The 15,934-nt window shown below is 30.5% G+C and overlaps 1 protein-coding gene across 1 annotated transcript; it reads left to right on the top strand.

Annotated features, from left to right (window-relative positions):
• The first annotated feature begins 2,645 nt into the window (after window positions 1-2,645).
• LOC148764762 (chlorophyllase-1, chloroplastic-like) lies at window positions 2,646-15,644 on the top strand. Its single transcript, XM_088810208.1, is given in 8 exon segments — window positions 2,646-2,689; window positions 2,796-2,876; window positions 2,964-3,000; window positions 3,104-3,222; window positions 3,333-3,544; window positions 15,033-15,155; window positions 15,158-15,373; window positions 15,376-15,644. Coding segments are annotated over 8 exon segments (1,101 nt in total).
• The last annotated feature ends 290 nt before the right edge of the window (window positions 15,645-15,934 follow it).

The following is a 15,934-nucleotide window of genomic DNA, read 5'->3' as shown; positions in this document are numbered from 1 at the left end:
GAAAAATAGAAGATTACCCTTTATTTAGCTTATCATTGACTTGAAGATATCCTTCACATGGAAATTAAAATTTGTATTAGTTATATTTTTTTTGATACAAAATGAAGTCAATTTTAATACTAGCCCCAAGAATTCAAAGAAACTTATATAGAACAAGAACATATCAATTTCAATACTAGACAATTTTTTCATCTTCCATAAAACAAGTAAAATGAAAAGGTTATGAATGCCGCTGCCAATCAAATACCCAATTTTAAAAATTGCTAATCAATTTTGAAGGCAATAAGTTACATGTAACAACATGCAAAACTACTTTTGAATGATTGAGAATAATCACTTTTTAGTAAATATTGTATATTTATTAATCTTACACAATTTCATGTTTTAAAATCAATAGGGAACTTTAAATTCAAGTTTAATAAACATAAATAAGGCAATTATCGTTAAAAAAGATTTCCTAAGAAAATTGAACGTGTTAGATTCCTACTAAGAAAATAATTTTTCAAAGTCTATAAATAAGAGAGAATAGTTTTGTAGAAATTCACATTCAACTTCTAAGATTTTCCCTTAAATTTCTTTGAAAAAATAAATTCTCTTTACAACAATCAATATATATGTGTTATACTACTTCTTCTTGTTTTTTTTCTCTTCCACTTGTTTCTCTTATCTTCTGCTGCAATGTAGCTTTCATAAAGGAGAAGGGAAATTTTTATATTACTACTTTTACTTTTTATGACGCAACGTAACCTTTTCCCATAAGAGAATACACAAATTTGTTATTCTTCTTTGTATTACAAGTATGCGTCCCTTTGCTAAGACAAAATATATCTTGGATTTTATACTATTCTTTTTCCTTTCTCTCTCACACACACAATTCAAAGTATAGCAATTATTTTATTTACTAACACATGAAAATTAGTTGTGTTTACTAAAGGTTGAGCTCTGTGCATAGGAAGTCCTTTATTTCGTAGATTTCTTGCATACAGTTTAGTGTGCATGGTGTTATCATCTCTATCAAATTTATATATATATATATATATGTATATATATGTATTGTTTTATGATTAATAATTCATATATTTTTTTCTTATCTATTTTGTTTAGCATCAAGACAAAGATAAACAAACAACTTGGAATTTTATTGTAATTTTGAGGGCTTAATAGTACATAGGTAGGAATCATAATGCATGAACACTTATCTAGTTGTTTGTCGCTTATGCCTATAGGAATTTTGCTTTTTCATCTCATGGCTAGACTTATTTTATGTCAAAAGTTCACTATGGTGAGCTTGGTAGGGCTACTTTGAGAAAGAAAAGAAAGAATATTACTGTAGCTTCTCTTTTTAAGAAAATTCGAGTAGAGAAAACTACTAAAGTTCCTTTTGTGCTTGAAAATTGAGATGATGATGTCATCAGAGAAAGAGAAGAGGATTACTTTTGAGAAGTAGTGCATGCAAAATAAGTGGATAGACATCTTCGTGCATTTGTTGGCTATCATTGGGATTGTTTTTGTAGTGAAGTCACTCCAGATAATCGGTGTTCCATCTCACGAGTGTCAGTATTGAAGTTTAGATTCGAACATGGTGAATTCCCCCTTTTTGTTACTAAATTTGGATTTAACTCACAATGAGTCCCTAGTTGGGATGAATGGGTAGAGAAAGTCTTTAAGAATTCTACCTACATGACTATTCTTAACAATGATGGAGTCCTTGATGCCAAAAAAGTCACCACTAAACTTCATATTCGTAAGGAAACTAGAATTGAAATATGGTGTACTATTTTTGCAAGGTAAAGTACCTTTTCACATACTATGATTACTGTTTAAGAAGAGTTTACTTTTCTCTTGAAAATGTGTGCATTTTTTTTAGACTTCCTTGTGCTGGTAGAGACGACTTTTGTTCCATCACACTTTTGTTCCATCATACTTTTTAGGCTCAATGAGAGTATCAAGGAATTCTTTGTAGACTTGTTTAAAAGTCAAGTAAAAACTTCCAAGGTGACGTGCTTCTCCAATTGGGTAAAGCTCTTTTATAAAAGTTCAATATTAATAGCTAGAGCAATCCTCTTAAGTATCCAAATCACACTCATAAGTTAGTGGCTTTATTTATCATATGGTTGGCTCGATATGTCCTCCCAAGTTGCCTAGATGATGAAGTCTTCTTTTTAGTTATTCTTTATGCAATCAAGATTGCTAAGGGTATGAACTTTCTTCTTACTCCACTATATTGAGGATCTTTGTATAAAATGTTAGACTTGTATCATTCTAAGACTGCTGAATCAATTGGCCACTATAGAGTCTTGACTTATCTAGATCTATCATTCATTCAAATGTGTTTGTGAGAGAGATTCTGTTGTTGTGCCTCATTTCTAATGTGTATCAACCTTCTGTACCTTTCTCTATGAATAAAGCCTTAAGGAACGATTATTGGGCTTAGGGTCGCCACCTAGACTTCCAAAGACAACATTCTCAAGGTGTTGGATGAGGCCAATCAATTTATTATAAGGCTTTATGTGCGATCGACTAATGGTTTTGGTGATTTTGCTATTTATTATGACGGGCAACCCTTTGAGACTAAAGAACTGAGCTCGCATGGATTGAACTTCTTATTGTGGATTCATTTTTCTCAATTGCCTTCCATAATTGAGATGACTAGTTCAGGTGTTGACAAGAACTCACTTTTTGTTGAAGTGTACTCTTTTTATAGAATGGTGTGCCAATTTGGATACAATCAGTCAACTCCACCTAGACCCTTTTACTTGAGAACCTCTCTTATTGCACTACCCTATTCTTATTAGGGTATTGAATCATAATGTGAATAAGTTCAAAAACAACACTGTCCTGGTCCTTGACAGAATAAGTGCTTACACTGTTGATTGGTATGCTTATTAAGGAGACTATTTTCATGAATGGACCTCATTTGTTGTACTTAATCCTAAGATTCAGGTGTATGCTTCTTCTGTCAGTATTAATGATGTGTCACTTTGCTTGATTCCTTCTAAGGTGATTATAACCTTTCATCAAGTAAATTTATACCTTACTTTTTTTATTTTCCTTTTCATCATATTCTCACCTTGTTATTAAACTCATCATTTCTTTTTTCTAGAAAGAGTCAACTCCAACTACAAAGGTGGTGAAACAGCATATCTCAGAGTCTGAGAGTGAAGAAGAGTCATGTGATCACATGAATGATTATGAATTGAGCGATGAGTCAGTTGAGGAAAGGTTTCCCAAACATGAATATTATGTTTGGGAGAAAAAATGGATGGTACTACTATACAAGAAGGTTTGATAGATATGACCAATTTTCTACCTTTTACCATGTAAAACGTTAGTGATTATGTGAACGCCATTACTGGAGTTGATCAGAGTGTTCTTGAGACTGTTCAAGGTAACATGAATTCTGATTTTGTCTTTGGAATGACTCAAGATAGCAATGCAACTACCATTTATGGTGGAACCTTTGGAGTTACTCGAAGCATTCAGAACAACTTTGGAATTAGAGCTACCCTTGGTGTTACTTGCAAGATTTCTTCTTCTCCAAAAAGTAGCTAGAGTATTTCTCACAATGTTTCATCACCTGAAGGTGTTCCGAATACTACTCACAATACTTCTTCTTCCCCTAGGGGTGTTCTATATACTACTCATAATGTTTCTTATTCTCTTAGGGACGTTCCAAATGCTACTCATAATGTTTTTTCTTCTAGAGCTATTCTAAACATTACTCATAATGCTTTTTCTCCTTGGGGTGTTCCAAATACTATTCATAACTTTTTTCTTTTAGAAGTGTTTTGAACACTATTCATAATTCTTATTCTCATGGAGGTGTTCCAAATGCTACTCGCAATACTCCTTCTTCTCCTAGAAGCATTCTGAATAACTCAAATATTATTTGTTTAACTATTGTTACACCTCTCCTTACTACTTACTGTGTGTCATCATTTATTTAGTGATAAAAGATAATGCTTTTGACATTCATTTGGAAAGCTTTCATGGCATTCTAGTTTTGCAGTAGCACTTGGAGCTTTTAAAATGCGTCTATAAAGTAGAAGGTGCATTTTGGTCCTTTAATAGCAGAATCATAAACAAAGCTATTATGAATTTATTGGGCAGTGCCTTAGAGATTATTTCCTCCTTATAAGCATTTGGATGAGCAAGGAATAGGTTATTTTGAATCTTGTTATCTCTAATCAAGACTTTTTCTACTTGTGTCCTGTTGTGAAATATCTCATACATGTTCCTACATGTTCCTACATTCAGCAAATGGATGACACACCACTCAATGATAATTGCAATACCACGGATTGGACATTTTTTCTATCGTAAGTGGTTGTGCCCTAACTTTGTCTTATGGAACTAAGAATGAATGGGTGTAGTAATTTCTTCATCTTATCCTCTTGAAGTTGTCATGCCTTAGCCTCAAGTTTTCTTGAAGACCTCTTCTTTCTCTACCTCTTTTTTGGATTGCATTCGCAGTTGGGATGTTTTTTCTGTTGAAACGATTGGCTCTTTTTTGCCTAAACACCATATTATTAGTCCATCGCACAACTTCAACTAAAATGGCAAAAGTAGGAAAAGGTAAATTTTCTAAATGCACTCTATATTCATCAAACATACCTTGGATGCAGACCTTGACCAACTCTTTTTCATCATGAGAATCTTGTATATTTAGTACCCCATTCTCTAAGTCGTTAGATGTACTCCATAAAATCCTCTTTTGACTTTTGATGTTTCTTTCCCAGATCAATGAGGGTCACCTTATCTTAGATAGATAATAACTTTTCTTTTAACATCCTGCACATTTGGTTCCAAAAGTCAATTGAATCGGGAGTGAGGTGTAAGCTTTCTTAATAAGGGACTTAGAGAACTTCTTAAGCTTTAAATCATCGTCTAAGCCTGTTACTCCTAAGGTTTTCACAAACTTCATGATATGTTCTCGAGCATACAGGTCTTGCCATTGAATTGTTTGAATTTTGGGTTGGTATAATCCTTAAGATATGACTTAGTTGCTACCTTGGTAGGATAGGGTAGCTTCAGGTCAAACTCTCAAAAATCGAGACTTTGGTTCTTCTAATCAAGTAACTTCTTTGATTTTCCTTTTGTGACAAAACTCTAAAACTGATTGAAAGAGTTGCCGCAATGGGATTCCCAACAATAAAAAAGGTGATGGTATTGAAGAGTGGGTCAGTCATACTCTCTCCATTTCCTCCATTTCAATTCATGTTGTTAACCATGTTAATGGCAAATTTGCCATTCTGGGATGTCATGGGTTAAGGTTGAGAGGTTGTGGCAGTTAAGGACATAAATTGGGTGATGGTCTTCATCATTTGCTTATTGTTCTCTTCTGGCATTTGTATCCTTTCTTGGTAACTTTTTCACTTAGTGCAATAACTTTTACCAGCGAAATTGTCAAAACATAGAGGTTTTTTTTTTGTAAAGAAAGAGGATGTGTTGTAATAAGTGAAGCGGAATGCACTAAAGGCGCCAAAAAGGAAGATTGGAGCAATTCTTGAAGCGCAAGTGCTTTGGTGGCAAGGGTAAAGAATAAGAAAAGGTGGAAAAAGTGGCAGAGCACGATAAATGGAAAGAGTTAGGTAGAGAGAATTTTGAAAGTAATCTTTGTTGAGTTTTTTATTATTCCCCCTTGCTTAATTGCCAAACTTCCATATTTATACTAAATAGGAGGGCTCTCTTAGAAGTAGTTGGGTAAAGGAAGAGTACTTTTAGGAAAACACGTTCAATCATGGAATAATGTGCCTGTTATGGGAAGCACACGTTAACGTCTTATTAAAAGAGCACGTATAGAAGAACGTGAAGCACACGTTAATGTCTTATTAAAAGAGCACGTATAGAAGAATGTGTCAGTTATGAGCAGAACACGTTCACTGTGAGAAGAACATCTCATGAAAAGAGCACGGAGTAGTGAGCATAAGCTTTGGGTAGTAGAGTTGTGACACTTGATAATGCCCTACGTGTACTTTATGAAGAGAGAGAAAGGGTAAAGCACATTTACTTTGAGGAAATGTCAAGAGAATTCCTCTTGACTACCTCTAAATGTAAACCACCAAGCCAAACTCTCTACAACATCCCAAACGTCAGGATTACTCGTGAACCCTGCCACTTGTTCTGAGTTTCTTTCACTTCCTCGTGTGAAATTGTTGTTCCTCGTTTGTTCCTTTTCGATAGTGCAACATATGAAATAGTTGTTCCATGCTTATTCCTATTCTATAGCATCATACTTCCAAAAAAATAATAGTTAGTCAAAATTGGACATCTACAGATATTAACTTGGATTGAATAGAAATTTAGATAAAGAATAAAGTTGCAAAAGAAAAGTAAAACTGGAAATGTATATTCTGAAAGAAAGTGTTTTTTCATTACTTTAGTATGTTATTACATCATAGTATTTATACTCAATATCTATAACTAATAATTTAAGTTACTTATCTACCATTCAATCTAACTACTTATTAACAAAATAAACAACACATGTTTATTTTTTGATGTCGATGACACACGAGATTTACATGCTGACTTCTGATACTCCCTTTCAAGCTACACATGAATGTCATAAATCTTTAGCCTGCTTATCAAGTTATAAAATTGTCCAAGTTGTAATGCTTTAGTAAATAAATCTAATTTTTGTAATTTTATGTGCACATATTTTGGAGTCACAATCCCTGGTAACACTTTTCCTCGTATAAAATGACAATCCACCTTTACATGTTTGGTTATTTCATGATAAATTTGATTTTTGCTAATATGTAAAGTAGATTGATTATCACTAAATAACTCTACTGCTTTAGTATGACTAATTCCCAGATCTTTTAGCAAGAAAATAAGCCAAATAACCTCTCTACATGCTATTGTCATAGCTCTTAGCCATTATTGATTGTTTCTTTGCCTTCTAGCTCACAAGTGACTTTCCAATAAAAATACAACAACTAGTCATTGATCTTTTTGTGTTTAGGCACCCTGCCCAATCACTATCGCTATATGCCTTCAATTATAAATCTAAATCTGATGGTAATAATAAACCTTGTCCTGGTGCTTTCTTCATATACTTTAACACCCTTAATGCTGCTTGCATGTGTGTTTTGACAAGGCCTATCCATGAATTGTGCTAATATATGTGAAGCATATGTAATATTTGGCCTTATAAAGGACAAATATAACAATTTTTTTAATCAATTTCCTATATCTAGTTACATCCACTAGTTGACCCTCATCACATTCTTTAGTTAGCTTACTATTATAATCTATGAGGGCACTTATTGGTTTTGTGCTTAGCATACCATATTCAGACAACAACTCTAATATATACTTTCTTTGACACAATGAAATGCCTTGAGTCAATATTGCAATTTCAATGTTAAGAAAATACTTTAACTTGCCAAGATCTTTCAACTTAAAGTTGTTATTCAAAAACTATTTAATCTATCAATTACTGCAATTGATGAACTAGATATGAAAATGTCATCCGTATAAACTAAAAATGCTATGAATTCATCATTTTCAAACTTAGTGAATAAAAAGTAATCAGCCTTAGATTGCACAAAACCATACCTCAATAAAGTTTTTGTGAACTTAGAGTTCCATTGCCGTGAAACCTACTTCAAACCATTTAGGGATTTCTGTAATTTGCACACAAATCTACAACCTGGTGGACATTTATACTCCTCTTAAAGTTTATACCATTAAGGCAAATCCATGAAAACCTTTTCATTTAAGTCACCATGGAGGAATGCATTATTGATGTCTAAGTGCCTCAAAAACCAGCCTTTTGCAGCAGAGATGGCCAAAAGGATTATGACAGTAGTTTGTTCAACAACTAAGATAAAAGTCTCTTGATGGTCAAATCATCCTCGCTGACTATAGCCTTTAGCCACCAATCGTGCTTTATATCTCTTTATGTTGCCATTAGAATTAAGTTTCACTTTATAAACCCATTTACAACCCACAACATGTATATCTATTGGTAGAGGCATTATTATCCAAGTTTTATTTTCTTCGAAACCATTCAATTCAACTTGCATAGTTTTTTTTTAGTGATGAGTGATAACTTGTTGATAACTTTAGGGTACAAAGGTATTGGTAAATGAAATGGTAAGTGCTTTGTGGGATGAAGGTAGTTGTGAGGTGGATAAATGGTTTTGACTTGGGTAAGCAGTAACTAGATTTGGTTAAGAAGGTAGGTCACATTAGTATATATCAAGATACTTAGGTGGATTTTTAAATTTGATACTTCTCTTAGGTATGATAAATGGACTAGCAAATTCATTGTTAATAGTATCCATAGATAAATCAGTATCATGAGAAAAAGAATCAATAAATGTTTAATCAGAAGAATAAGGAATATGATTAAAAGCATTATTAGGCAAAAAATAAAAAATATCAAAGTTAGGATAGTTAGCAATGTTGATATGATCAAAATGATGAGATGCATACATATCATAATCACAATAGTAAGGAAAAATATTTTCATAAAAAATAATAACATCCTTAAAAATGAAAGACCATTTTGCCTTCATATCATATACTTTGTATCCCTTAACACCAACTGGATATCCAAGAAAAATACATTTTCTAGCTCAAAGGTCTAATTTTTTTTCTGTTATGTGATAATGTGGAAGCATAGCAAAAAGATCTAAAAACTTTGAGATGAGAATAACAAAAGGGTTTTAGATAAGTGTTTTGTTTTGCAAAGTAGGAGTTGGTAGTTTGTTTATCAAATGTGCAGCTACAAGAACAACATCTCCTTAAAAATGTGAAGGTAATTTGGACTGAAACAATATAGACCTTGCCACAATCAACAAATGTTGATATTTTTTTTCCATTACTCCATTTTGTTGTGGAATGTCTGCATAAGAATGCTGATGAACAATTTGATATTTAAAATAAAGCTATGCCAAATTGAATTCTTGAGCATTATCAGACCTAATTTCTTTTATAGTGATTGAAAATTGATTTTGTTTCATTCTACAAAATGAAGGTATGATTGTCATGACTTCTAACTTATGGCTTAATAGAAGTATCCAAGAAAACCTAGTATCATCATCCATTATAGTAAGAAAGAAATGATAACTATACAAAATCGAAACACAATATGGTCCCCAAACATCAATATGAATCAAATCAAATAGAGAATTTGAAGATTGAATATGAACAAGAAAATGCAATCTTTTTTACTTAGCAATATGACAAATCTCACAAGATTTATTCTTTATATAGGATATTTCAAGACATTGTTGATGTATTAGTTTTATTTTTTCATATGGAGTATGTCCTAATCTAAAATGCCAATTTTTTCATACCAACAGATTAACCATTTTTTACAAAATTTGAAAACTTGACAATATATACAGAAGTTGAAAATTTAACAATAAAATTGAAATGAATAGAACTAATACAAGATAAAACTTCTTTGTCCAAATTAGTTTGCATGAAGTATAAACCTCTTCTTACTTCAACAAATCCCAATCATTCTCCATGTTAGTTTGTTTTGAATAAAATAATGGCTATTAGAGAAAATAAGCAAATGCTTTTTGGCTTTAGTAAACCTACTAACATTAACTAAATTAAACTTAAAGGAAGGTATAAATAACATATTCTCAAGCAATAAAAAAAAGGTCAATCTCACTATCCCTACATGACTAATAATAACATTTATATCATTTGGCAGCAATACAGTCATATTATGAATATGTTTAGTTGAATCAAACAACAAAAGTGAGCAAGCTATATGATCCGAGGCACCAGTATCTACTATCCAAGTTTTGCTATCTATTATGTATGATTTTCCTGAATATGATTAAGATAATATATATATATATATATATATATATATATGCATTTCTAGCATTCAAATAGGCTAGATTTAGAATCATACCAGTTAGGACAAAATTTACCAAAGAAAGTTGTGGTTGATTAGCTTAATGGATATTTGAAGACACTAGTTCCTTATCAACATCTTGATCATGGAGAAGAAACATTAGCTTTTGCATTTGCTACTTTATGAAATAAATTTAAGACCTTGAATCATTAATACACTAATTCTAATGATCTTGTTGTGCAGTAACAATAGCACTGTTAGCAGTAACATTACCAACAGTAATATTCTTTCTCTAATTCATTTTATTCTTTATGGATTTAAAATCTACAGGGAATCCAATTAGACAAAAACACTTTTCCTTAACATGTCCATTTTTCCCGCTATGAGAACATACCAAATCACTTTTATTTCTTTTTCTCCCATTAACATACTATCATAACAAATGTTTCAACCAGAGGCTATAATTGAATGAATAGAGATTTCTGTGATTCTTCAAGAAGAACCATATTATATGCCTTACTGAGAGTAAAAAAGGGCCTTGGCATCATTATTTGTGATATCAAGGCAGAATATGATTCATTTAAATGATTAAAAATGTGAAACACCGTATCCTTGTTGAACTGATCAACAAACTTCTTGAAACAATTATTGTTACAATCTCCACTCTCATAGTAAGGCAATGGCTTATAATTTTTTAATTCTTCTCATGTAGATTTCAACTTAGTAAAGTAACTATCAATTGACCTAAGTCTTTGAGTAATATTACTCAATGTAAACTGTAAATTGCAAACCTTTAAATCATCTGGCTGTGAAAGCCATTCCTTCAAGCTTTCCCATATTTATTATATTGAATCTATGAAAAAAACTATGGATGCAATTTTTGATGAAATAGAATCAAGTAACCAAACTATAATTAACTTGTTACACTTGTTCCAGGGACCAAATAGTGGATCTATAGATTTTGGCTCATTGATTGTCCCATCTACAAAACTCATCTTGTTGCAAATAGCTAATACAAAAAGCAACTCCATGTCAAATAATTCGATGAAATCAATTTAGGATTTGACATAACTGAGCTTTGATTGTCTGAATGATGAACATAATATGGAGATTGTGGACTTTTAGTAGGTGAAACTGATGAACCAGTAATCTTTTTTTAACACAAATTAATAAAATATTCTAAAAAAATAATGAATCAAGAGTAGAAATTGAAAAAAGATTCACGAATTGAGAAGAAAATCTTAGATTTAAAAAGTGGATTCTTGAATTAAGAAGAAGAATTTTGGATCTAAAAAAAAAAAGAAAGAAAACTAATCGATAAAAAAAATCTAGCTTAAGAAAGAATGAAATTTTCAAATTGCAAACAACAGCTTAAGAGAAAATAAAGAATAACTTCAAGATTAAAGATGAAAGCCAAGCCATGGCTCTAATACCATGTTTGATATTAACTAGGATTGAATAGTGATTTAGAGAGAGAATAAAGTTGCAAAAGAAAAAGTAAAGCTAGAAATGTATATTTTGGAAGAAAGTGTTTTTTCATTTCTCTAATGTGCTATTACATTAGACTATTTATAGTCAATATTTATAACTAATAATATAAATTACTTATCTACCCTTCAATCTAATTAATTATTAACAAACTAAACAACACGTGCTAACAAATTCTCTAACCAACTTTTTTGATGTCGATGACACACGAGAATCACATGCTAACTTTTGATAATATCAAGTAGTAAGCGAATATTTTGATTTAATGACATAGTGGAGCTTAGTGACATTTAAAATAGTGTCGTCATGTGTTTTTTGGGAATGAGGGAAAAGGGACAAACACTTGTTTTTTAAATAAAAGTTAATAGAAAGATTTCTCAACTACGTCCATATTAAAATCACCAAATCAAAATGTCTAGAACATCTCAAGGTGAAACTAATCATAAACCCTACTACTTATACCAACCACAAACACTACCAGTTATACCGAGTTACTTTTATTATTGTTTACGTGATATAGTTTATTTATATTTATTCTCATTCTATAATACAACTCTTAAGAATATAATAAGTTAGCAAAAAAAATGTAACATCTACATTTTCAAATCTATAATAATTTGTAATTAAAATTGTTAAAAAGTAATGCTAAAAACTTCTTTTTTAGCAACAAGTTGAAAAAAGAAATTATTAATTGAAGATTATATTTGTTGTAGTGAAAATTTAATTTTTTGAATAAAATTATAATTTTGTTAGTTTTTATATAAAACATTTGCTCATCATTTCTTTATTAATAATAAATTTACTTTTTATTATTTCATTATATAAAGAGGTTTATAACCTCTGAGAAATAAATAGGCAAAAATGACAATGAGAGGAAAGTAAAATATTTGCCAAAAGATGCTTAATTTTCATTGTTCGTCTTTTCTCTAACATACTCTATATCTTTTTAGATCATAAAAGCTCTAGTACTCACATGTTTGCAGTCGGGAACTAAAAACTTTTATATTATTATTAGTAAAATTTAAAATATCAATTTTAAAAATCATAAAATATCGAATTTAACAAAATAATAAATATTTAGTCAGTATGAGACTCTAGACCTATCAAATTCTGCTTTAGTTAGCAAAAATTGCATTAAGATGTTAGTTAATTAGAAAATATTATACATTTTAATTCTTGGTTTTATCTATATTTTCGTTTCTATATTATCTCTAAGATACGAACAAAATAAGTAAACTTAATTTGGATTCAATTAGCCTATAATATTGAAATAATGATCTACTCTTATCAATAATTAGTAATGTTAATGAAAACAACAATAATTAAATAAAATAATTATTGCACGTGAAATTCTTATAAAGTTGAGCTTTGGTATTATACATAATATTGATATTTTCTTAAAATAAATATATAAGTGAAAAAATATATTTATTTATTATAAAAACAAAGAAAGTGGTTAATTTTTTTTTAAAGAAAATGTAAGCACCATTATTGGCTACAATTCATTATAATAATTCATAAATAAAAAACTGTGAGTATAGTTTAATAGTGTAAAAAAATATTTGCGAAATAAGATACTAAATTACATATAAGCTAATAAAATAAATAAAGCCTAAAAATCATCGAAATGTTAGAATATAGAAAAAAAAGTATTATAAAATATAATAATATATACATATATATATATATGTATATTTATATAAGAAAATAGAAAAGTCAAACAAAAATATCATTGATAAGGGAAAAGCTTAAGTTGCTCATGAAAAGAGGAGGAACAATTCATTTGGTCGAGGGGCAGAATGGAAATAGACTATTGTCATAGTATAGTATAATTTTCCACTAATGCCAGCTTAGGGGTGAAGCCACCAAAACAGTGGCTTTAAGCCCCAAATTTTTATAGATCTTTAATTTTATTATTATAATAATAATATAATTAATTTTATTAAGAATATAAAAATTTAAGATAATAAAATATTTATCTATTCTCTTAGGCCTAATAAATATCTATTTTATTCCTCTTTCACATTCTTATTATTTCTCAATTATTTGACTCATTTCCCATGTAAAAGTCAACATAATTAAAAAAATAACATATTCTCTTACTTAATAAATCTAAATTTTCTTATCACTACCTAATTCCTACAATATTATTAATTCTCAATTACTGTTATTATTTTCAATAAACTAAGATCAATATGTATTTAATGATCTCCAACGATTTTTTTTAAACTATTTTTTCTATTTTCAATCAATTAACGTATTTAATTATCTCTAATAGCTATTTTTATATATAAAATTAATTATTGTTTTTAATTTATAATATCCACTTTTAAATTCTTCTTTTCTTATTTGCTCTTTCTTTTTTTAACTTCAATTTTCTTTCAAAGAATACGCAAGAAGTCTACTATACAATTATTTTCACAAAACCGTGAACCTTATTTGCTATTTGCAATATGCATTCAACAAATAGGTACTATTATTTTAATCTTTGTAAACTTTTTTACTTTAATTTAGAGTTTATAATATATTGTTATATTGTCTCTATTTTATATACTAATTGATTTTTAGAATTAGAAATTTAGTTAAAAATTTTAATAAAATTTTTTTTTCTTAATTTCAATAAAAAAACCTAATTCAAATATTTAACTTTAGACTTTTGAAGTTATTAAACTGTCCCTATTTTCCACATTCCCAAATGCTTGAAAGAGATTTCATGAAATGGGAGGATATTATTATAACATATTCGGAGAATAAATAGGTAGGGCCAAATTTCAAGGTTATTGGAAGTTTTTGTTTTGTTGTGTTTTGCCCTTTGTCCTCAAAATATAAAGCAATACTTCATTGTTGAATCTCAACTTTCACATGTACATATATAGCAGTATACTTGAATACAGTTTACGGGGGTGGGGTACAATATATCACTTAAGGAAAAGAACATCTAGGAAAAGATGGTGACATTGGTTAGTCCCACATTACTATTTCTGAGAATGCATGAATGGTCACTATTCATCTATTAATATTGACAAACGGACGGAGTCACATAGTGGATTCATATTCCACCAAACACACAGAGTGATAAGATTATGGCACAACTATTGGAAACTAAGCCTGTTTTCTCGACATTGCCAATTTTCATCCTAGGAAATTATCATCTAACAAGCATATCAGTGGATCCATCAGGCCCTTCCTCAACTCTTAAGCCATTGTTGATTTTGACACCATCAAAATAGGGTACCTAACTCGTCATCTTGTTCTTCCATGGTTTCTACCTCCATAACCACTTCTATACTGATCTTTTTAAGCACATATCTTCCCATGGATTCATAATTGTTGCTCCTCAGGTACTATATAAATTAAGTAATTCCTTCTATTTTTTCTTTTTAATCCCTCATCAGTATTTACTTTTTCAATCTATTCATATACTATATATTATTAACAGATATGTGTGCATCCACATACATATCATAAACAACTAACATTGAATTTATAAGTGAAAATGAGTATTTCTTTTTCTACACACACACACACACACACATGTGTGTGTGTGTGTCTGTAATTATCGTAACAATATATATGTGTGGTGTGTGGGGGATGGGGGAAGGGGGGCGAATTTGTACATTACTAATAGTATATATAATTGCACTTATAATGGATTTAGTTTTTAAGTTATGCAATATTATCCCTCTTAGTGGATTAGAAGAGGTTAAATGAGCAGCAAAAGTGGTAGATTGGTTACCATCAGGCCTGCCATCCATACTCTCTGAAAATGTTGAAGCAAACCTAGTGAAGCTTGCTTTTGTAGGGCACAACAGAGGTGGGAAAACAACCTTTACACTAGCCAAAACTTTTCTGCATTAGTTGGTATTAACCCTGTTGCTGGGATTTATAAATGTTGTGAAATTAATCTCAAAATCCTAAACCATGTCCCTTGTTCTTTCAATTTATCAATCCTAGTCACCCTCATTAGTACCGGCTTAGGTCTTGAGGCCAAGAATTACATGATGTTGTCTTGTGCTCCTAAAAGGGTGAACAATGAAGAGTTTTTCAACGAGTATAAGCCTCCATCACTCATTTTGTTGCCATAAACTATAGTCACATGGATGTCTTAGATGATGCTCCATCGAGAATCATTGAGAAAGTTTTTGATTACATGTGCGTGAATGGTAAAGGTCGAATAGATCCCATGAGGAGATGCGTTAGTGGTATTGTTATTGCATCTCTGAATTATTATTTTGAAAGGGAGAAAGTGGATTTTATGACCATTGTGAATGAACCTTATGTTGCTCTTGTGAAGCTTGATCAAGTTAAGTTCAAGACTAAAGGCTAATGTTGAAGTTAGTGGCTGACTTATGTTGTAGCGTTAGTTTTTTAAGCTCGAGTCTCATTTCTTTCTGCAATGTTAGACCTTTTAGTTTAAGTCTATGCTTTTGCAGTAATTTAATGCATTTCTTTATGATATGTTATTTGAGATATTATGTATTTATCATTAATTAAGATACAAGTTAAGGTAGTTAATAACTTTTGAACTCTACCTTGTATATATATTTTTGTTTTGGTAACGAAATCTGTCAACAAGTGTTTTGGTTTTTCCTACTGAGCTTTCTTTTCTTTTAGTTT

Source organism: Theobroma cacao, chromosome 1 (genome assembly GCF_053813885.1).
Source record: "Theobroma cacao isolate CCN51 chromosome 1, ASM5381388v1, whole genome shotgun sequence".
NCBI classification, from domain to species: domain Eukaryota; kingdom Viridiplantae; phylum Streptophyta; class Magnoliopsida; order Malvales; family Malvaceae; genus Theobroma; species Theobroma cacao.
The sequence above is the reverse complement of the archived record's forward strand: the minus strand, read 5'-3'. Positions and strand labels throughout refer to the sequence as shown.